The sequence below is a fragment of the Diabrotica virgifera genome, chromosome 3 (genome assembly GCF_917563875.1).
Source record: "Diabrotica virgifera virgifera chromosome 3, PGI_DIABVI_V3a".
NCBI lineage: Eukaryota > Metazoa > Arthropoda > Insecta > Coleoptera > Chrysomelidae > Diabrotica > Diabrotica virgifera.
The window spans coordinates 148,991,641-149,015,022 of record NC_065445.1 but is presented as its reverse complement, the minus strand read 5'-3'; the positions used below and the strand labels follow the sequence as shown (position 1 = coordinate 149,015,022).

Below are 23,382 nucleotides of genomic sequence, written 5' to 3'. Positions count from 1 at the left end.
ATTTTGGGCCCGGAATTTCAAATATGCTATCCATAACTCGATAAAATGCGTAGTTCGCTAACTTCGTTTCTAGTGAAGATATGACGTCGAAACGAAAGATATATGATTTAGGGACCGGAATTCCAAATATGCTATCCGTAACTCGATAAAATGCATAGTTCGCTAACCTCGTTTCTAGTGAAGACACGACGTCGAAACGAAAGATATAATATGATTTTGGGCCGGAATTCCAAATATGCTATCCATAACTCGATAGAATGCATAGTTCGCTAACTTTATTTCTAGTGGAGATAGAACGTCGAAACGAAAGATATAATATGATTTTGGGCCCGGAATTTCAAATATGCTATCCATAACTCGATAAAATGCATAGTTCGCTAAGTTCGTGTCTCGTGAAGATACGACGTCGAAACGAAAGATATAATATGATTTTGGGCCCGGAATTCCAAATATGCTATCCATAACTCGATAAAATGCATAGTTCGCTAACTTCATTTCTAGTGAAGATACAACGTCGAAACGAAAGATATAATATGATTTTGGGCCCGGAATTTCAAATATGCTATCCATAACTCGATAAAATGCATAGTTCGCTAACTTCGTTTCTAGTGAAGATACGACGTCGAAACGAAAGATATAATATGATTTAGGGCCCGGAATTGCAAATATGCTATCCATAACTCGATAAAATGCATAGTTCTCTAACTTCGTTTCTAGTGAAGAAACGACGTCGAAACGAAAGATATAATATGATTTTGGGCCCGGAATTCCAAATATGCTATCCATAACTCGATAAAATGCATAGTTCGCTAACTTCGTTCTAGTGAAGATACGACGTCGAAATGAAAGATATAATATGATTTTGGTCCCGGAATTCCAAATATGCTATCCATAACTCGATAAAATGCATAGTTCGCCAACTTCGTTTCTAGTGAAGATACGACGTCGAAACGAAAGATATAATATGATTTTGGGCCCGGAATTTCAAATATGCTATCCATAACTCGATAAAATGCATAGTTCGCTAACTTCGTTTCTAGTGAAGATACGACGTCGAAACGAAAGATATAATATGACTTTGGGCCCGGAATTGCAAATATGCTATCCATAACTCGATAAAATGCATAGTTCGCTAACTTCGTTTCTAGTGAAGAAACGACGTCGAAACGAAAGATATAATATGATTTTGTGCCCGGAATTCCAAATATGCTATCCATAACTCGATAAAATGCATAGTTCGCTAACTTCGTTCTAGTGAAGATACGACGTCGAAATGAAAAATATAATATGATTTTGGTCCCGGAATTCCAAATATGCTATCCATAACTCGATAAAATGCATAGTTCGCCAACTTCGTGTCTAGTGAAGATACGACGTCCAAACGAAAGATACAATATGACTTTGGGCCGGAATTCCAAATATGCTATCCATAACTCGATAAAATGCATAGTTGGCTAACTTCGTTTCTAGTGAAGATGCAACGTCGAAATGAAAGATATAATATGATGTTGGGCCCGGAATTCCGAATATGCTATCAATAACTCGATAAAATGCATAGTTCGCTAACTTAGTCTCTAGTGAAGATACGAGGTCGAAACGAAAGATATAATATGATTTTACGCGGGAATTCCAAATATGCTATCCATAACTCGATAAAATGCATAGTTCGCTAACTTCCTTTCTAGTGAAGATACGACGTCAAAACGAAAGATATAATATGATTTTGGGTCCGGAATTCCAAATACGCTATCCATATCTCGATAAAACGCATAGTTCGATAACTTCGTTTCTAGTGAAGATACGACGTCGAAGCGAAAGATATGATATGATTTTGGGCCCGGAATTCCAAATATGCTATCCATAACTCGATAAAATGCATAGTTCGCTAACTTCGTGTCTAGAGAAGATACGACGTCGAAACTAAAGATTAATATGATTTTGGGCCCGGAATTCCAAGTATGCTATCCATAACTCGATAAAATGCATAGTTCGCTAACTTCATTTCTAGTGAAGAGACGACGACGAAACGAAAATATAATATGATTGTGGGCCCAGACTTCCAAATATGCTATCCATAACACGATAAAATGCATAGTTCGCTAACTTCGTTTCTAGTGAAGATACGACGTCGAAACGAAAGATATAATATGATTTTGGGCCCGGAATTTCAAATATGCTATCCATAACTCGATAAAATGCGTAGTTTGCTAACTTCGTTTCTAGTGAAGATACGACGTCGAAACGAAAGATATAATATGATTTTGGGCCCGGAATTCGAAATATGCTATCCATAACTCGATAAAATGCATAGTTCGCTATCTTCGTTTATAGTGAAGATATGACTTCGAAACGAAAGATATATGATTTAGGGACCGGAATTCCAAATATGCTATCCGTAACTCGATAAAATGCATAGTTCGCTAACCTCGTTTTTAGTGAAGACACGACGTCGAAACGAAAGATATAATATGATTTTGGGCCGGAATTCCAAATATGCTATCCATAACTCGATAGAATGCATAGTTCGCTAACTTTATTTCTAGTGGAGATAGAACGTCGAAACGAAAGATATAATATGATTTTGGGCCTGGAATTTCAAATATGCTATCCATAACTCGATAAAATGCATAGTTCGCTAAGTTCGTCTCTAGTGAAGATACGACGTCGAAACGAAAGATATAATATGATTTTGGGCCGGAATTCCAAATATGCTATCCATAACTCGATAGAATGCATAGTTCGCTAACTTTATTTCTAGTGGAGATAGAACGTCGAAACGAAAGATATAATATGATTTTTGGCCCGGAATTTCAAATATGCTATCCATAACTCGATAAAATGCATAGTTCGCTAAGTTCGTTTCTAGTTAAGATACGACGTCGAAACGAAAGATATAATATGATTTTGGGCCCAGAATTTCAAATATGCTATCCATAACTCGATAAAATGCATAGTTCGCTAACTTGGTTTCTAGTGAAGATACGACGTCGAAACGAAAGATATAATATGATTTTGGGCCCGGAATTCCAAATATGCTATCCATAACTCGATAAAATGCATAGTTCGCTAACTTCGTTTCTAGTGAAAATACGACGTCGAAACGAAAGATATAATATGATTTTGGGCCCGGAATTCCAAATATGCTATCCATAACTCGATAAAATGCATAGTTCGCTAACTTCGTTCTAGTGAAGATACGACGTCGAAATGAAAGATGTAATATGACTATGGGCCCGGAATTCCAAATATGCTATCCATATCTCGATAAAATGCATAGTTCGCTAACTTCGTTTCTAGTGAAGATACGACGTCGAAACGAAAGATATAATATGACTTTGGGCCCGGAATTCCAAATATGTTATCCATAACTCGATAAATTGCATAGTTCGCTAACTTCGTTTCTAGTGAAGATACGACGTCCAAACGAAAGATACAATATGACTTTGGGCCGGAATTCCAAATATGCTATACATAACTCGATAAAATGCATAGTTGGCTAACTTCGTTTCTAGTGAAGATGCAACGTCGAAATGAAAGATATAATATGATTTTGGCCCGGAATTCCGAATATGCTATCAATAACTCGATAAAATGCATAGTTCGCTAACTTCGTTTGTAGTGAAGATACGAGGTCGAAACGAAAGATATAATATGATTTTACGCGGGAATTCCAAATATGCTATCCATAACTCGATAAAATGCATAGTTCGCTATCTTCGTTTCTAGTGAAGATACGACGTCGAAACGAAAGATATAATATGACTTTGGGCCCGGAATTCCAAATATGCTATCCATAACTCGATAAAATGCATAGTTCGCTAACTTCGTTTCTAGTGAAGATACGACGTCCAAACGAAAGATACAATATGACTTTGGGCCGGAATTCCAAATATGCTATACATAACTCGATAAAATGCATAGTTGGCTTACTTCGTTTCTAGTGAAGATGCAACGTCGAAATGAAAGATATAATATGATTTTGGCCCGGAATTATGAGTATGCTATCAATAACTCGATAAAATGCATAGTTCGCTAACTTCGTTTGTAGTGAAGATACGAGGTCGAAACGAAAGATATAATATGATTTTACGCGGGAATTCCAAATATGCTATCCATAACTCGATAAAACGCATAGTTCGATAACTTCGTTTCTAGTGAAGATACGACGTCGAAACGAAAGATATAATATGATTTTGGGCCCGGAATCCCAAATATGCTATCCATAACTCGATAAAATGCATAGTTGGCTAACTTCGTTTCTAGTGAAGAGACGACGTCGAAACGAAAGATATAATATGATTTTGGGCCCAGAATTCCAAATATGCTATCCGTAACACGATAGAATGCATAGTTCACTAACTTGGTTTCTAGTGAAGATACGACGTCGAAAGGAAAGATATAATATGATTTTGGGCCCGAAATTCCAAATATGCTATCCATAACTCGATAAAATGCATAGTTCACTAACTTCGTTTCTAGTAAAGATACGACGTTGAAAGGAAAGATATAATATGATTTTGGGCCCGGAATTCCAAATATGCTATCCATAACTCGGTAAAATGCATAGTTCGCTAACTTCGTTTATAGTGAAGATACGACGCCGAAACGAAAGATATATGATTTTGGGACCGGAATTCCAAATATGCTATCCATAACTCGATACAATGCATAGTTCGCTAACCTCGTTTCTAGTGAAGACACGACGTCGAAACGAAAGATATAATATGATTTTTGGCCGGAATTCCAAATATGCTATCCATAACTCGATAAAATGCATAGTTCGCTAACTTCATTTCTAGTGAAGATACAACGTCGAAACGAAAGATATAATATGATTTTGGGCCCCGAATTCCAAATATGCTATCCATAACTCGATACAATGCATAGTTCGCTAACTTCGTTTCTAGAGAAAATGCGACGTCGAAGCGAAAGATATAATAAGATTTTGGGCCCGAAATTCAAAATATGCTATCCATAACTCGATAAAATGCATAGTTCGCTAACTTCGTTTCTAGTGAAAATACGACGTCGAAATGAATGATATAATATGATTTTGGGCCCGGAATTCCAAATATGCTATCCATAACTCGATAAAATGCATAATTCGCTATCTTCGTTCTAGTGAAGATACGACGTCGAAACGAAAGATATATGATTTTGGGCCCGGAATTCCAAATAGGCTATCCATATCTCGATAAAATGCATAGTTCGCTAACTTCGTTCTAGTGAAGATACGACGTCGAAACGAAAGATGTAATATGATTTTGGGCCCGCAATTCCAAATATGCTATCCATAACTCGATAAAATGCATAGTTCGCTAACTTCGTTTCTAGTGAAGATACGACGTCGAAACGAAAGATATAATATGATTTTGGGCCCGGAATTCCAAATATGCTATCCATAACTCGATAAAATGCATAGTTCGCTAACTTAGTTTCTAGTGAAGATACGACGTCGAAACGAAAGATATAATATGATTTTGGGCCCGGAATTCCAAATATGCTATCCATAACTCGATAAAATGCATAGTTCGCTAACTTCGTTCTAGTGAAGATACGACGTCGAAATGAAAGATATAATATGACTTTGGGACCGGAATTCCAAATATGCTATCCATATCTCGATAAAATGCATAGTTCGCTATCTTCGTTTCTAGTGAAGATACGACGTCGAAACGAAAGATATAATATGACTTTGGGCCCGGAATTCCAAATATGCTATCCATAACTCGATAAAATGCATAGTTCGCTAACTTCGTTTCTAGTGAAGATACGACGTCCAAACGAAAGATACAATATGACTTTGGGCCGGAATTCCAAACATGCTATCCATAACTCGATAAAATGCATAGTTGGCTAACTTCGTTTCTAGTGAAGATGCAACGTCGAAATGAAAGATATAATATGATTTTGGGCCCGGAATTCCGAATATGCTATCAATAACTCGATAAAATGCATAGTTCGCTAACTTCGTTTCTAGTGAAGATACGAGGTCGAAACGAAAGATTTAATATGACTTTACGCGGGAATTCCAAATATGCTATCCATAACTCGATAAAATGCATATTTCGCTAACTTCGTTTCTAGTGAAGATACGACGTCAAAACGACAGATATAATATGATTTTGGGCCCGGAATTCCAAATATGCTATCCATAACTCGATAAAATGCATAGTTCGCTAACTTCGTTTCTAGTGAAGATACGACGTCGAAACGAAAGATATAATATGACTTTGGGACCGGAATTGCAAATATGCTATCCATAACTCGATAAAATGCATAGTTCGCTAACTTCGTTTCTAGAGAAGATACGACGTCGAAACGAAGGATATAATATGATTTTGGGCCCGGAATTCCAAATATGCTATCCATAACTCGATAAAATGCATAGTTCGCTAACTTCGTTCTAGTGAAGATACGATGTCGAAATGAAAGATATGATATGATTTTGGTCCCGGAATTAAAAATATGCTATCCATATCTCGATAAAATGCATAGTTCGCTAACTTTGTTTCTAGTGAAGATACGACGTTGAAACCAAATACATAATATGATTTTGGGCACGGATTTCCAAATATACTATCCATAACTCGATAAGATGCATAGTTCGCTAACTTCGTTTCTTGTGAAGATACGACGTCGAAACCAAAGATATAATATGATTTTGGGCCCGGAATTCCAAATATGCTATCCATAACTCGATAAAATGCATAGTTCGCTAACTTCGTGTCTAGAGAAGATACGACGTCGAAACTAAAGATTAATATGATTTTGGGCCCGGAATTCCAAGTATGCTATCCATAACTCGATAAAATGCATAGTTCGCTAACTTCATTTCTAGTGAAGAGACGACGACGAAACGAAAATATAATATGATCGTTTCTAGTTAAGATACGACGTCGAAACGAAAGATATAATATGATTTTGGGCCCAGAATTTCAAATATGCTATCCATAACTCGATAAAATGCATAGTTCGCTAACTTGGTTTCTAGTGAAGATACGACGTCGAAACGAAAGATATAATATGATTTTGGGCCCGGAATTCCAAATATGCTATCCATAACTCGATAAAATGCATAGCTCGCTAACTTCGTTTCTAGTGAAAATACGACGTCGAAACGAAAGATATAATATGATTTTGGGCCCGGAATTCCAAATATGCTATCCATAACTCGATAAAATGCATAGTTCGCTAACTTCGTTCTAGTGAAGATACGACGTCGAAATGAAAGATGTAATATGACTATGGGCCCGGAATTCCAAATATGCTATCCATATCTCGATAAAATGCATAGTTCGCTATCTTCGTTTCTAGTGAAGATACGACGTCGAAACGAAAGATATAATATGACTTTGGGCCCGGAATTCCAAATATGCTATCCATAACTCGATAAAATGCATAGTTCGCTAACTCCGTTTCTAGTGAATATGCAACGTCGAAATGAAAGATATAATATGATTTTGGGCCCGGAATTCCGAATATGCTATCAATAACACGATAAAATGCATAGTTCGCTAACTTCCTTTCTAGTGAAGATACGAGGTCGAAACGAAAGATATAATATGATTTTACGCGGGAATTCCAAATATGCTATCCATAACTCGATAAAATGCATAGTTCGCTAACTTCGTTTCTAGTGAAGATACGACGTCGAAACGAAAGATATAATATGATTTTGGGCCCGGAATTCCAAATATGCTATCCATATCTCTATAAAATGCATAGTTCGCTAACTTCGTTTCTAGTGAAGATACGACGTCGAAACGAAAGATATAATATGATTTTGGGCCCGGAATTCCAAATATGCTATCCATAACTCGATAAAATGCATAGTTCGATAACTTCATTTCTAATGAAGATACGGCGTCGAAACGAAAGATATAATATGATTTTGGGCCCGGAATTCCAAATATGCTATCCATAACTCGATAAAATGCATAGTTCGCTAACTTCGTTTCTAGTGAAGATACGACGTCGAAACTAAAGATTAATATGATTTTGGGCACGGAATTCCAAATATGCTATCCATAACTCGATAAAATGCATAGTTCGCTAACTTCGTTTCTAGTGAAGATACGACGTCGAAACGAAAGATATAATATGATTTTGGGCCCGGAATTCCAAATATGCTATCCATAACTCGAGAAAATGCATAGTTCGCTAACTTCGTTTCTAGTAAAGATACGACGTTGAAACGAAAGGTATAATATGATTTTGGGCCCGGAATTCCAAATATGCTATCCATAACTCGATAAAATGCATAGTTCGATTACTTCGTTTCTAGTGAAGATACGACGTCGAAACGAAAGATGTAATATGATTTTACGCGCGGAATTCCAAATATGCTATCCATAACTCGATAAAATGCATAGTTCGCTAACTTCGTTTCTAGTGAAGATACGACGTCGAAACGAAAGATATAATATGATTTTGGGCCCGGAATTCCAAATATGCTATCCATAACTCGATAAAATGCATAGTTCACTAACTTCGTTTCTAGTAAAGATACGACGTCGAAACGAAAGATATAATATGATTTTGGGCCCGGAATTCCAAATATGCTATCCATATATCGATAAAATGCATAGTTCGATAACTTCGTTTCTAGTGAAGGTACGACGTCGAAGCGAAAGATATAATATGATTTTGGGCCCGGAATTCCAAATATGCTATCCATAACTCGATAAAATGCATAGTTCGCTAACTTCGTTTCTAGTGAAGATACAACGTCGAAACGAAAGTTATAATATGATTTTGGGCCCGGAATTCCAAATATGCTATCCATAACTCGATAAATTGCATAGTTCGCTAACTTCGTTCTAGTGAAGATACGACGTCGAAATGAAAGATATGATATGATTTTGGTCCCGGAATTCCAAATATGCTATTCATATCTCGATAAAATGCATAGTTCGCTAACTTCGTTTTTAGTGAAGATGCGACGTCGAAACGAAATATATAATATGATTTTGGGCACGGAATTCCAAATAAACTATCCATAACTCGATATACAGTCTTATTCGTACCTTCGAATCGATCGCAGGCTATCGTTTACACAGAAAACCGGATTCATCAATTTTTGTTGAATTATTAAAAACTCGTTAAAAATTTAATACTCGATAAAGATATAATTTTATAGTCCAGTGAATTTTTAAATCAACAAATTAAATTGGTTCCCCCATTATGGGGGAACAAAGTTCATTAGGGACGTCCTCTCAGACGAAAGACATAGTGAATAGTGAAGATAGTTTAATGGAAAATAATAGTTTTGAACCTAGTGCTACTTTGCCGATAGAAAAACAAAAGGATATTAAATATTTCAACTTGATCTCAGATAAGTACAATTTAGATAATATTTGGGTTTATATTGAAAAAATTGGGAATGAAACTGGTCTTTCTAGATTGCACCCTATGGCGATAGGTCACCTACTATTTAAGACCCTGAAACTTACACATATTAAAGAGATAAAAAGCATTGGCCGTAATCGTATAAAAGTTTTGCTGTCATCACGTTTAGAAGCTAATAATCTTGTCAAAAATAAATTATTAGACGCTCAAAATTTAAGAGCTTACATTCCAAATCACTTGTTGGAAGTTAAAGGGCTTATAAGGGATGTAGACACCCAATTTGACATTAATTATCTCATGGAAAATATTGAATCTACTTCCAAAGTTTTAAATATTTATAGAACAAAGCGTAGAATCCAAAAAGAGGAAACAATTGAATACGTAGATAAAAAAAACTATAGTTGTCACTTTTGAGGGTAATATTCTACCCAACTATATAGGTTTTAATAGAGTTTATTTTCCGGTAGAACAATTTATTGGTAGGGTCGTTCAATGCTATCGATGTTTGAAATTTGGTCATGTGTCAAAGCAATGTGAAAGTTCCCAGGAATGTTGTATTCAATGTGGGCAAACTAAGACTACTGATCATACTTGCGATAAAGCTATGTATTGTATACATTGTAAAAGTAATGAGCATGTCACAATATCAAAAAAGTGTCCCTTTTATGAAAAACAAAAAAAGATTAAAAGTATAATGATCGAACAAAAGACTACTTTTTTAGAGGCAAAACATTTGTGTGAACAATCATTTTCTGGTGTTATGAGTAGTGTTGCCAGGTCCGATTTATTTTTAATCGGTACATAAGCAAAAACAAATCGGGATTTAGGGTTGTAGATCGGGACAAATAAACAACAATAGCCCAGTAAATGACCGCCCAGTAAAAAAGTCAATACTTTTCGAGTAATGTTATCGAACAAAATATTCTTAGCAAAAATGTAGCTTTTAAAAAAGCAAAACAATTGTATGTTCAGAAAGTCTATAAAACCAATAAAAGCAAAGTTGTAGCTCATCAAAAATACGTTCTTATTCGTCAAATTCCAAATCGAATTTTTCAACTTGAAATAACCAAAAAATTAAGCAATTTTCGGGCAAAACCTATTACATTTTTTAAAATGTTTATCTGTAAGTACGTACGATCTGTAAGGTTTACCCGTTGGGAGTGCTTAGTTTTGAAAAAAATTGGTTTTATAGTAAAAAAAAATTTCCTAAAATATTGGAAAATGCCCTTTTTTCAAAATAACTTAAAAAGTATTAGGTGTACTAAAAATCTCAAGGAATAAAAAGTAGGTAGGTTTTGCTTTTATAAATATGATAGATTCATTTTGTTTTTCTGTAAGACAAAAATTGGTTAAAATATGGCTGTTCATATTTTGCATACACTCGTGATTAGTGACTCGTTCAGGCCCTTTCAATCATGTAAAAAATACATAATAAGTAAAGTAAATTGTATGTAAAGCCGTAACGATTAATTTCATTTTGGGTGCTAAGTAGGGGGATATTTCACGGTTTTTTACCAAAAAAGGAGTCAACTTGATTTTGAGCACAGCTCGCTTAGTTTTGATGCTAGAAACTTTTTTAAAACATAAAAATAAAGCTTTATTAAAAAAGTTTTAATTGGTTTTTCCCGAAAAGTGCTTAATTTCTTGGTTATTTCACGTTGAAATATTTGATTTGGAATTTGACGAATAAGAACGTATATTTCATGAGCACAACTTTGCTTTTGCTGGGTCTATAGACTTTACGAGTTCACAATTTGTTTATATTATGCTACATTTTTGATAAGAATATTTTTTTCAATCAAATACTTACTTTTTGAGTTATTTGTGAAAATCGACCAAAAACGTGATTTTTTTGTCGAAAAATAAACATTTTCAATCGTAAATAACTCGAGAAGTATTAACTAAGTTAAAATTCTATAAGACTAAAATGCTTAGAATTAGCCAATTTATCCATCTCCGGACTTATTTTAAACGCGCGGTTTTTCACCCTCATCTAGGGGTGACTGTCACCCCCCGAGTAAAAACAACCAACGGCACAAGCCGTCCAAATTTTCATGCAATTCGGAGTTGATCCTGAAGGTGTTTCTATAATCTGTATTTAATCCTACATAATAATAATAATCAGACGAAATTACAAAAGAAAATCGTAGATTAAAGAAAATTATTTATTTTTTATTAAAATTATATTTTTCATTCGATTTTACCGCTTTTTCACAAGAGGTGTTTTATAACATAGTTATAAAATTCACTGCAAATCCTCCTGAAATTGGTTTTAGTGTGTGAAAATCGGGACATTTAGTGTCCCGATCAGGTACAAATCGGTACGCGTCCCTGGACCCCTAAAAATCGGGACGTCCCGCGCAAATCGGGACACCTGGTAACGCTAGCGGTAACATAAATCAAATATTTGTTCAAGAAAAATTAATTTTTGTAATAAAAGTAATTTTTTTAAATCTATGGTTCACTTTACCAAACTTTTAATTATTATTCATAGTCAAATTTGATTTTTTTATAAAAAATTAAGTAATCATGTGAAGAAAAAATAAATACGCCATTTTAATTGCCTATTTGTCTAATTTGTAAAATTAATATTATAGTTTTCAAAAAGCGTATACAGGGTGAAATTTTTTCTAAGACCCAAACGAACTAATTTTTTAAAGCCGGACCTGATTTTTTTCTAGTTTGAATAAATCAGTTGATTGGGTGGTAACATAAACCGCAGGGTGGTAACATCGGAGGGATCGCAGACGTTCGGATACAATTAGCGTCTCTTTGCAAAGACAATGACGTCGACTTTGCAAAGTAACAAGACACTTACTCAACACACACACTACACATGACACTAGGTACCTAACTGTTCAAAATTACCGTACCTACCATACCAATGGCCATTAGTTGTCGAGGCATTGATAAATAAAAAAAAAGTTGTTACATTGGCAACATGAACTTTGACAACTTGCATCAAAATAGAACACGTTTTAATTTTTCGTCTAGCATAAGTAGGAATTGCATGGAAATAGCGCATGGGCAGTTGCATAATCTGTCTTGCATGGCTCTTGCCTAGCATGAAAATAGCATAATTAAATGTAAAACTGTCTTAATGACTCTCTGGTAAGTGGGCACGCATGAAAACGCTTCTTCAACTTTGAAAGACAGGGTAAAATTTGCTGGACAAATATGTGTGGATTTAGTACTATAATATCGCATAGACATACGATAGATTCAACGAGAGTTTACTTGCGTTAACAATAAAGAATTGTCACGGAGTTTTGCTTCTAAGACTTACCAGGTGCATCATTTCACTTTTTATAAACACTTGTACAAGAGCTAAAATTTTATCCATGAAGTAGACTCCGTTGAGAATATGAATCATCTTAAGTCTCATTGGAAATCCTTCCTGTAAAAATTGAAGATACTTCTTTATTGCTCCCATTTTTATTCTGGTCATATGCAATATACTAGCCTGAAATTTTATAAGTAATTGTTTACTTTCAATGTTTCACAATAAGAGCGAATGTAAGTATGATGATAAAAGATAAGAAATAATGAGTGAACATATGACATTTTCTAATGATTAAAGACCAATTATGAAAAGTTTTAAGAAAAAGTAACACCGTCGATTAAGTCAAATTTCTCGAATACCTATAACACGAAAAGTGTTAACGCTAATAATCTAAGATCCGTTATAAGAACGACCTTCTCTGATCTCATAGTACAATAAGTAGATGTGTATTTTGCGAAAATGCACACGAAAGCAGCCACTGCTTCAAAGCTCAGAAGTTAACTTACGACCAGAGGGTGAATATTTTGACAGAGAAAGGTACTTGTTTCCGCTGTTTAAAAATTGGACACCAATCTCGAAGATGCCGTGGTCAACTAAGTTGTTTACTTTGTCACAAATCACATGTGCAGTGGCGAAGCGTCCATGTAACCACTGTTACCATTGGTAACAGTTACAAATCTTGCAAATAAATATTTTATGACTACTACGAAATAATTCCATTTATATTTTTTACCAACAGAAATACTTGTTAATAGTACCTAATTCAGTAAATAGCCAACTAGATGCACGAAAATATTGGCGAGATATGTGAATCCATGGCACATTATCATATGCTGTTACCAATACTGGCAATGGTAACGGTAACGCAGGATAAACTTCGCTTTCGCTTGGGAGTAGCTCTGAAAATTTTGAAGGAGCGACGGGTCTAGAGACGGCGCGCGGGCACGCTGTGCATATCAGTATTGTAACCATTTTGAAGATTGGTAACGTTGGTTTAGTTAGTTTAGTACCTATTACAGATTACAGTGTGCGTGCATTTAAACATGGAAGAGTGTTGCTACGTATTGCGTAATTGATCAACTACTTGAAAAGTCATTCTACTTGTATATATTTTTTTATATATTATTTTAAAGAAAAAAAAATGATATTGAAAATGGAACAATTAAAATATAAACAATAGTTTTCAAAATCTGTTCTTTTTCCTACTTGTTCATTTTTTATGTCAATTTTATGGTAGAATAATATGTTTAGTTTGTTTATTATTTATTGTTATACCTGTTACATATACATTTAATTGCATACGTATATAATTTGGGAATAGTGATTTCTTTAATTTTATCCCACAGGATTGAAAACAAAAACTTATATTTGGGAGGTTCAAAATATTTTTTTAAAGAGGATTTTTACATCGGGTTTTGGTAACACTTTAGAAAAAGTAACGCGTCGCCACTGCACATGTGCCTTTAATGTGTAGAGAACTTTCGATGGGCAAGGTAAAAAAGGAAGAGGAAAATAAGATAGAGAATTATGGTCAAGCTGTGCCGAAAATAAATCAGTCGCTGGCCAACAGTGCTACTACTAATGTTTTTTTGCAAACTTTGCGGAAAACGGAAAACTGACGGAAGTCTTTAAATCAGATATTCTCATGTATGCTTGAAAAGGAAGGTCTTTTATCAGTGTACTCCCAGTTCTAACGTATAAAGCAGAAACATTGACCCTTACCAGAAAAGTAATCAATAAAATAGTAGTCGCGCAGATAGCAATGGAGAGGTCAATGTTGAATATACCACTCAGAGATAGAGTATAAAATAGTTAGGAGAAAAACTAATGTTACGGACGCAGTTAAAAACACTGAAACGGAACTGGGCGGAACATGTTAGATACAAACATGGAAGATTGAACAAGAAAATTTTAGAATGGAAACCTACGATACTTATCGTAATCGAGGACATCCTTCAACAAGGTGGTTGGACGACATCAAGTGCATACATCATAACTGGATTCAGGGAGCTCAAGATCGGATGCAATGTAATTATTTACGGAAGGTCTATGTTCAGCAGTGGACTCAAACGGATAATGATGATGGAGATTGATACTCACTCCTTTCATATCTATAACTACAAAAAGACCACTTGGGGGATTTTTTTCTTGGGCGATGTCCATTAGCATATATGATACCTTCATTATAGGTATCATTTCAAAATTTCTATAATTGGTATCCTTTAAATTGAAATAGTGATACACGTCGTTTTCTTCTGTTCGAACTGGTATACTTGACATACGTCTAAAAGAAATTAGATCATTATTTAGTGTATATAAGACAAGAATAATAAAAGACCGCAAAACGCCGTAAAAATGAGTGGTGCACACAATATTCCAGCTACAAAATGCAGTCACACTCAATACCTAATACGGTGGTCGCTTTGAGTCACTAATTTCCTTATATGGTTATCAGCTTGGGACAGAAGTCACACTCAATTCTTAATACGGTTGTAGGCTTGTGTCACTAATTTCCTTATACGGTCAACAGCTTGGGACAAAGTCGATACGGGCAGACTGGTGGTGTGGTGATGATATATAAACACAGCGGAAGGCGATAGATATTTTTAATTGGTATCCTAAGTTCGCGGCGAAAAGTTTTATAATTTGGTGTGTGATTAATTTTGACCATTGTGAACGAGTTTAAGTATTAAAATAAATATATTTTCATAAATACTTGTTTAAATATTTTAATAGACGATAAAAAGAACTGATATGAATATTACGTGGCGCGAAAATTTATTTTCATCTTGATCGAAAATAAAATTCTACTTTTCTTTTAAAAGATTTTTTCATATTTGCTAAATTTGAAGTAAGACCAACCACAAACGAGTAACTTTGATACAGTTTGCATTTTACAGTTCTTTTGTGGCGCGTTTTACTTCAAATTAAGCAAATATTATGAAAACATCTTTCAAAACAAAAATAGAATTTTATTTTCCATCAAAATGAAATAGTTATTTTTTTACGGCCGTGCTAAAAGAGCCACTTTGACGCACGCATTTCCTTTCCGAAAGTTGCACTTTCCCGCACGGCGTGCGTGAAAGTAAATTTACCCGCACGGCGTGCGGGAAAGTAAAATACCTTGTAATATGGCATTATTAGTATATTATTCAACGAGCATGTAATGATGTCTATTACTCACTCTGATGAATTACGACACTCGCCAACAGCCATTACATGCAGGTAGAATACTATACTTTTTCTGCGACCTTTTTTATTTGGATTAGTAGAAAAATATAATTATCAACTACTAACATTATTTAAAACGAAATATTTTATTTTTCATAAGAAAATATATTTTATATAACTATGGCAACACTGTTAGAATTACACTCCTTGAGCTTATAAAACAATCAAACAGTTGTCATTATGTCATGGAATGGCGGTGGCTTTTAAAAATAAGACATATTTTAAGGCAATTACATGGAATAGAACGTGTGCTCTCAATTAAAATCTATTGTACAATGAATGAACAGTAAGTAAAACAGAATTCATTGATATGAATTTCATGTCCGTAAGTCGTTTTACGAAATTAATACCGATTTTTTATTGTTTACCTTTAATAACGTCAATCTTAAAATGTCAAATGTTGAAATTTAAACGTAAAAAATATACTAACCCATTATTAAAGTTAAAAATCCTTTAAACATTTTTCAAATTTAATTGTTCATATAAATTACAATGATTATTTGATTAAATAAACAAGTTTAAATAATTTTATTTGCTAATGGGTATATTAAAATGCCATGCACCACTTGAATCTAACTTCAACCCGTGAGTAATGACCCGCGAGTAACTTCAGCCCGTGAGTAATGGGTGTTATTATCTATTCAAAAATAGCGAATAATGAGTATATTATTAAACGGTCGTAGAAAAAATATATTATAATACATGCAATAAACTAATATTTAGATATTATTTACTAATTTATTTCAAATTTATCTTATTGTGTTCACGTGTTAATGAAATTAGCGCGATAATTCGATGAAATAAAATTATTTTGACATAATATTTAAAAGTCAGATCAGTAGACAATTACAATGGTTTTGAATCGTCGTCATGGAAACCAATGAATATCGTCGTCGTGGTAGCCATTATATTGAAAGTTTGGTTTTGACAACCTTGTCAAAGAATTAATTTGTGTATTTTCACTTCTAAATAAAAATTGATATAACTCTATTTTTTGTGGGTTTTTTCCAAACATACGGTTATAGAAAAAATATTGTTCCTAACTCATGCGGAAAGTGTCTTCCCCGCACTAGACTGCTTGCCCGAACTCCGCTATAGTGCGGAAAGTGATACTTTCACGCACGAGACTGCCGTTGACCCGAACGACGCGATAGCGGAGTTCGGACAAGCAGTTGAGTGTGGGGAAGACACTTTCCGCATGAGTTAGGAACAATATTTTTTCTAGGACCGTACGTTTGGAAAAAAGCCACAAAAAATAGAGGTATATCAATTTTTATTTAGAAGTGAAAATACACAAATTAATTCTTTGACAAGGTTGTCAAAACCAAACTTTCAATATAATGGGTTACCACGACGACGATATTGGTTTCCATGACGACGATTCAAAACCATTGTAATTGTCTACTGATCTGACTTTTTCATTAAGAGGATCGGTACGTATTTTCGGCTACAATGCTATTCAAATGGGGATTCATTTTTTTCGAATCCTGAGAAAACTAAAAAGTATTTTTGAAAAATGTAAACGCAGAATGAAAGATCACGTTATTAGCGAGGGCCGAAAGTCCCTGAGAACTTCTATAATGTTTATTTTAATAAGTTACAGGGGTGAAAAACTAAGACAAAATTTAGTGTGATTTTTAATTTCAAATATATCATTCAAAATAAACTTTTTATTTATTCTAAGGGACTTTCGGCCCTCGGTAATAATTTAGTCTTTCATTCTGCGTTTAAATTTTTCAAAAATATTTATTGGTTTTTTCAGGATTCGAAAAAAATAAACAAAATGCCGTGGTAATATTTTCCAAATCTATCTTTGTCTTACAACGCACTCAGCCGAATATAATATTGTCAGCATATTATATTGTCAGTCAGACACTGACAATCAGTAACAATTTTAAATATTTGACATTGCATCGGGAATATGTTGAGTTATTGATTAAATATTATTAATAGGGCTTTTCATCGATTGTCATTTGTTTCGAGCTTCTGTCAGGTGTCACATAACCTACGTCATACGTCTTTGGTTTGTATCATTGGCAATACCAATAACGTATGACGCAGATATATTAATATTAGATGATACATGACAGAAGCTCGAAACAAATGACTGTGAATGAAAAGCCCTATATATAATGTATTTGATAAATAATTGAATTAAGACGTGAACTTAATAAAAAGTTATTTATTGTGTATTATTTGTGGAAGATCCAAGCAGAGAATACATCAGGATAATATATTCTGTGATCCAAGTATTTTGTTGTTAAAGATGTTCAAAATTGTAAGCGTTCCATAACAATATATTATTAAAAAATCACTTTAACACTTTTCCTCTTTTCTCGATTGAGTATTAGTCTTTGGTACAAATAAATTATTACAATCACTGAATACATAGTTAGTGAAAAAATTATCACATTTATTAACTGAATTAATAATTTGCTATTATAAAAATAACAGTTATCCAAGAACATTCAAAACCCATCTCTTTAAATTAATGATGACATTTTCAAGTAGAATGACATTCTAGTAATGTTTACATATCCATACCAGTGTGAATTTTACTACACGTAATTTGCCGTGTAAAGACAGAAAAAGTAGGGATACACGTAAAATATTTGCGAATTATGTACCCATAGCCTTAAGACATGAACGCAATAAGATAAATTTGAAATAAATTAGTAAATAATATCTAAATATTAGTTTATTGCATGTATTATAATATATTATAATGTCATATAACAAGGTATTTTACTTTCCCGCACGCCGTGCAGAAAATTTACTTTCACGCACATCGTGCGGGAAAGTGCAACTTTCGGAAACGAAATGCGTGCGTGAAAGTGGCTCTTTCAGCATGGCCGTAGAAAAACACATTTTCGCGCCAAGTAATATTCATATCAACTCTTTTGTAGCTGGAATATTGTGAGCACCACTCATTTTTACGGCGTTTAGCGGTTTTTTATTCTTGTGTATCAGGAAATTTTTAAAGTTTTTTATAAATTAAATGTATGAAGTTAAATGTAATGTTTCTCGATTACACGTTAAGCGTTATAATTGGCCGCCTTTACCGCATTATCTCCCAAATTATCTAGTGGTTACGACACTAAACTTGTGATAGGACAATACCAGGTCATATCCCAGCCATCCGAATACTTTTTTTTTCAATATAATTCTTTGTGTCCATCGAATGTACACTGTATTTTTTTTTCTATTTGAAATAGATTGAAAAAATATTGGGATGTCCGGCAAATGAACTCGGATTGCCGATCAAATTTAGAGTCGTAACCACTACAACTACATAAACCATTTTGGCGATAATGGTTAAATGAATCATACCTTTGGAGCTCGATAACTTCTAAACGGCTTAACCGATTTTGATCACTAAACATGAGTTTCTGACATCAGAAACATGAGAACTGATGCATAATATGTTAATTTTTTTACAAAATAACCACGTTTTCAGTCGGTTTTTCGCAAATAACTGAAAAAGTAAGTATTTGATCGAAAAGAAATTCCTATCAAAAATATAGCACGTAAAAAGTGAAAACCATGGTGTATATACCTAGTAGAAGCAGAGTTATAGCTAACGAAAAATAGGTTCATATTCGTCAAATTCCAAATCGAATATTTTAACGTGTCATAACCAAAAAACGACACTTTTTTGAAGAAAACTCATTTTACCTTTTTTAAAGTGTTTAAAAAATGCTTATTTTTGTTTGGTAAAAAATTTTTTAGCATCAAAAGTAAACAAGTTACGCTCAAAATAAAGTTGGTCCCTTTTTTTTTAAAGAAATCGGGAAAATCACCCTCTAATTAGCATTTCAAATAAACTTAATTGTTACCACTTCACAAGTTTTTTACTCGCGTATGTATTGATCATATGATCTGCAAGTTTCATCGGTTCAAAGTCCTTATTTTTGAAAGAGCTGTATTTAAAAGGGCTTGAACGAATCACTTATCACGAGTGTATGCAAATTTAGAAACACCGAATCTTAACCAATTTTTGTCTTACAGAAAAACGAAAAAGTACAGAAAAGAAAAGCCAACTTTTTTTATTTTTTAAGATTTTTGGTATACCTAACAATTTTTAAGTTATTTTGAAAAAAAGCATTTTTTCAAAATTAAAATTTTTAATAATTTTACTTTAAAACTATTTTTTTCAAAAATAAGCACTTTGAATCGATGAAACTTACAGATCATATAAACACAATATAATTAAAGTAACTTGTGAAGCGGTAATGATTAATTTCATTTAAGTTGCTAATTGGGGGTGATCTTTCTGATTTTTTTTTGCCAAAATAAAAGTTACCAACTTTATTTTGAGCGTAATATGGTTACATTTGATGCTAGAAATTTTTTTTATAAAAACAAAAATAAAGCTTTTTTTAAATACTTTAAAAAAGTTGTAATGTGTTTTCCCCAAGAATGCTTCATTATTTGGATATTTTACATTGAATTATTCTATTTGGAATTTTTCGAATATGAACCTAGTTTTCATTAGCTATAACTCTGCTTTTGCTAGGTATAGAGACCTAATATGTACACCGTTTTTTCACTTTTTATAAGCTATAGTTTTGGTAACAATATTTTTTTCGACAAAATGTATACGTTTTGAGTTTTTTGCGAAAAACCGTCTAAAAACGTGGTTATTTTGTTGAAAAATGAACATATTCATTTGCAAATAACTCTAAAAGTATTGATTTGGTGAAAAAACTCTATAGAACAAAAGTTGCTTAAAATTAGTCAGTTTATCCATTTCGGGACTTATCTTGGACATATATTTTTTCACCCCCGAGATGGGGTGAAACCCGTAAGGCAAAAGCACACATCGGCACCATATCACTTTTTTCTTTGACATGTTAGCTATGCGTATGCCAAAGTTTATGTCAATCCAAGCGGTTCTTTAAAATTTACAACAAAAACCGTGAAAGAATGTACTATTATGTTGAGTCATATTTGAGTTTAATTCTTTAATGACCGATAATGAATCTGATAATATAACTGCTTTATTTAATTTATGTAAATTTAACCAACTTGACGCTTTTTCAATTGCTACCTCTTCAGTAGTACCTTATTATTGAACAATGTGATGGAAGTTTAATTTTCAAGGATTCGCTTTTATGTGGAATGTAAACTGCACATCCTGTGGCACAATCATCTTTTTTGGAACCATCGGTAGGTATACATTATAACGTGATCATTATCTGTGAACTTTGGTATAATGACTTTTGGTTTTTTTAACATTACCTGAAAATCAACTCTATATATTGGTAATCTCTTTTCTCTACCATAGATGTTAGAATAATCGTAAGTTTTTAAGAAAGCATCAGAAAGTGGGGGAGAATCTTTTATGAGGCAATAATTATTTGAGAGGTTTTCAGTAGATAACTCGTACTCAGTTACCTAAGTAGATTATTATTATTCAATCTTAACTTCAGAATATGTTTAATTGCCAAAATTTCTCGTCGATTTTGAAGAGGAATTTCATTACTTTCAGGAAGTAGAACAGGGCAAGGAGTAGACTTCATGGTGCCCAAGTATATTCTTAGACCTTTGAACTGAATGCGGTCTACAGTCAATAAATGTGTTTTACTGGCAGCACCATACTGAATGCAACCATAGTCTACAATAGATCGCACGTAGGTTCTGTAAAACATCAGTGCAACTTTAGGGTCAGCACCCCATCTACGATAAGTGACCCATTTAAGGATATTAATAACTTTTTCACTTCTGCTTTTTATATATTCAACATGTTTTGACCACAGATGTTTCGGATCAAGAAGAATGCCAAAATATTTGTATTCATTGACAATAGGTATATCATATCCAGACAATTTTATTTTGTCAGGCGTACGAATCCTATGTCTAGTAAATATCATTATGACTGATTTGTCAGGGGAAATGGTCATCGCATGATTTGTTACCCAATTATTAACCTTTTGCATGATGAAGTCCAGAGCCTCCAGGCAATCGGTATACGAGTTACGCTCTGTATAGAAGCATATGTCATCGGCGTATGGAATGCAATTAATTGAGTTATCAAAAATGCCATGATTACTTGCTGAAAATATGTTAAACAATAACGGACTTAAAACTGATCCTTGTGGGAGACCTGTATGAACTATTCTAGGACCATGTAATTGGTTCAAGTGATCTTTAATATACACGATTATTATAGAGATGAACAATATTACATGCTATATTTTGAGGTAATCCCATATCATATAGTTTTCTGTGTAACATGGTTAAGTCAACAGAATCACGTGCCCCTTTTAGGTCTAAAAACAAACAAGCAAGATAGTTGTTTCTGGAAAACGTTATTAGAACGTCTGTAACTAAATGTGATATTGCATCAAGTGTACCAACACCAGACCTAAATCCATATTGTGTACTTGGGAGAACACTATAATGTTCTATAAGTCATTCTAACCGAGTCTTAATAAGTCTTTCAAATGTCTTACATATGCAAGACATTCATGAGATCGGTCTATAAGAAGAGGAGAGTGTTTTATCTTTATTAGGTTTAAGATTTAAACAGATAACTATTTCTCTCATATTATGATCTACATATTTTCCATTGAAAAGCCAATCGTTGAAAATTGTTAGTAGACTTTGTTTAGCTATAAGAGGTAATTCATAATATATGTTATAAGTAATTGGATCGCGCCCCGGAGCTGAGGAATTTGAAGACTTGAGTGCAGCCTCAAATTTTTCCATATCAAAACTTTTTTTCGAAAATATTGAAATTTACAAGTTTTACTGTTATTCTGAATAGGAAGATTAACATATGGCGAAGCAAATTTGTCGAGCAACTGTTCTATTAGTTCATTTGATAGAGGATATCTTCTTGAATGATAATTTTAATTCACTAGTTTATTAACAAAATTCCAAATTTTACTGATGGGAGTGTTTTTGTTTAAAGTATTCACAAAGTTAATCCACGAACTTTTTTCTTTGTTTGTAAACAAAAGTTTACTTTTGGCTTGAATATGTTTATATTTGTTTTCAAGTAGTTTTCAAAATTTGATACTTTTTTGTAAATTTTGTACGCAAGTTTTCGAGAATTTATCATATCTTTACATTCATTATCCCACCAGACTGGAGTTCTAGATTTTGGCTAAAAAGAATTTTTGATATTCATAGAATATGAGGCAGCCTCGTCAATTGTCTTTAAAAGGAAGTCAAAACGTCCCTCAGAAGTAATATAATCAAATATATTCTCAGCCAATGTTTTTTCTATATGACATTTAAAGATATACCAGTTTGCCGAAGACTCTTTCCATTAAGAGGAAGGAATTATTATGCATGGTTGATATTCCAGGTCAATAGTGATTAGTATAGGTAAGTGAGTTTAACCCAAGGTATCGGGGACAGGATCCCATGTAGTGTATCCACATAAATTAGGTGTAACAAGAGATATAGTATTTTTACTACAAAAACGTTATTACGTAGGTCAAAATTTTTGACGTAAGAGAACTGTCAAAACATTAGAATGTGACTTTCATTATTGTCATGTTTATTAT

At 33.6% G+C, this 23,382-nt stretch overlaps 1 protein-coding gene across 2 annotated transcripts in view; it reads right to left on the bottom strand.

Annotated features, from left to right (window-relative positions):
• Positions 1 to 23,382, bottom strand: part of LOC114335458 (alpha-tocopherol transfer protein-like) — a 128,530-nt gene that overhangs the window by 14,018 nt on the left and 91,130 nt on the right. For both annotated transcript variants that reach the window (XM_050645594.1, XM_050645595.1), the window contains 2 exons: positions 14,735 to 14,918; positions 12,638 to 12,814 (listed from right to left, as the gene is read on the bottom strand). In XM_050645594.1, the coding sequence (XP_050501551.1) occupies positions 12,638 to 12,814; positions 14,735 to 14,918 (361 nt within the window). The remainder of the gene's footprint in view (positions 1 to 12,637; positions 12,815 to 14,734; positions 14,919 to 23,382) is intronic.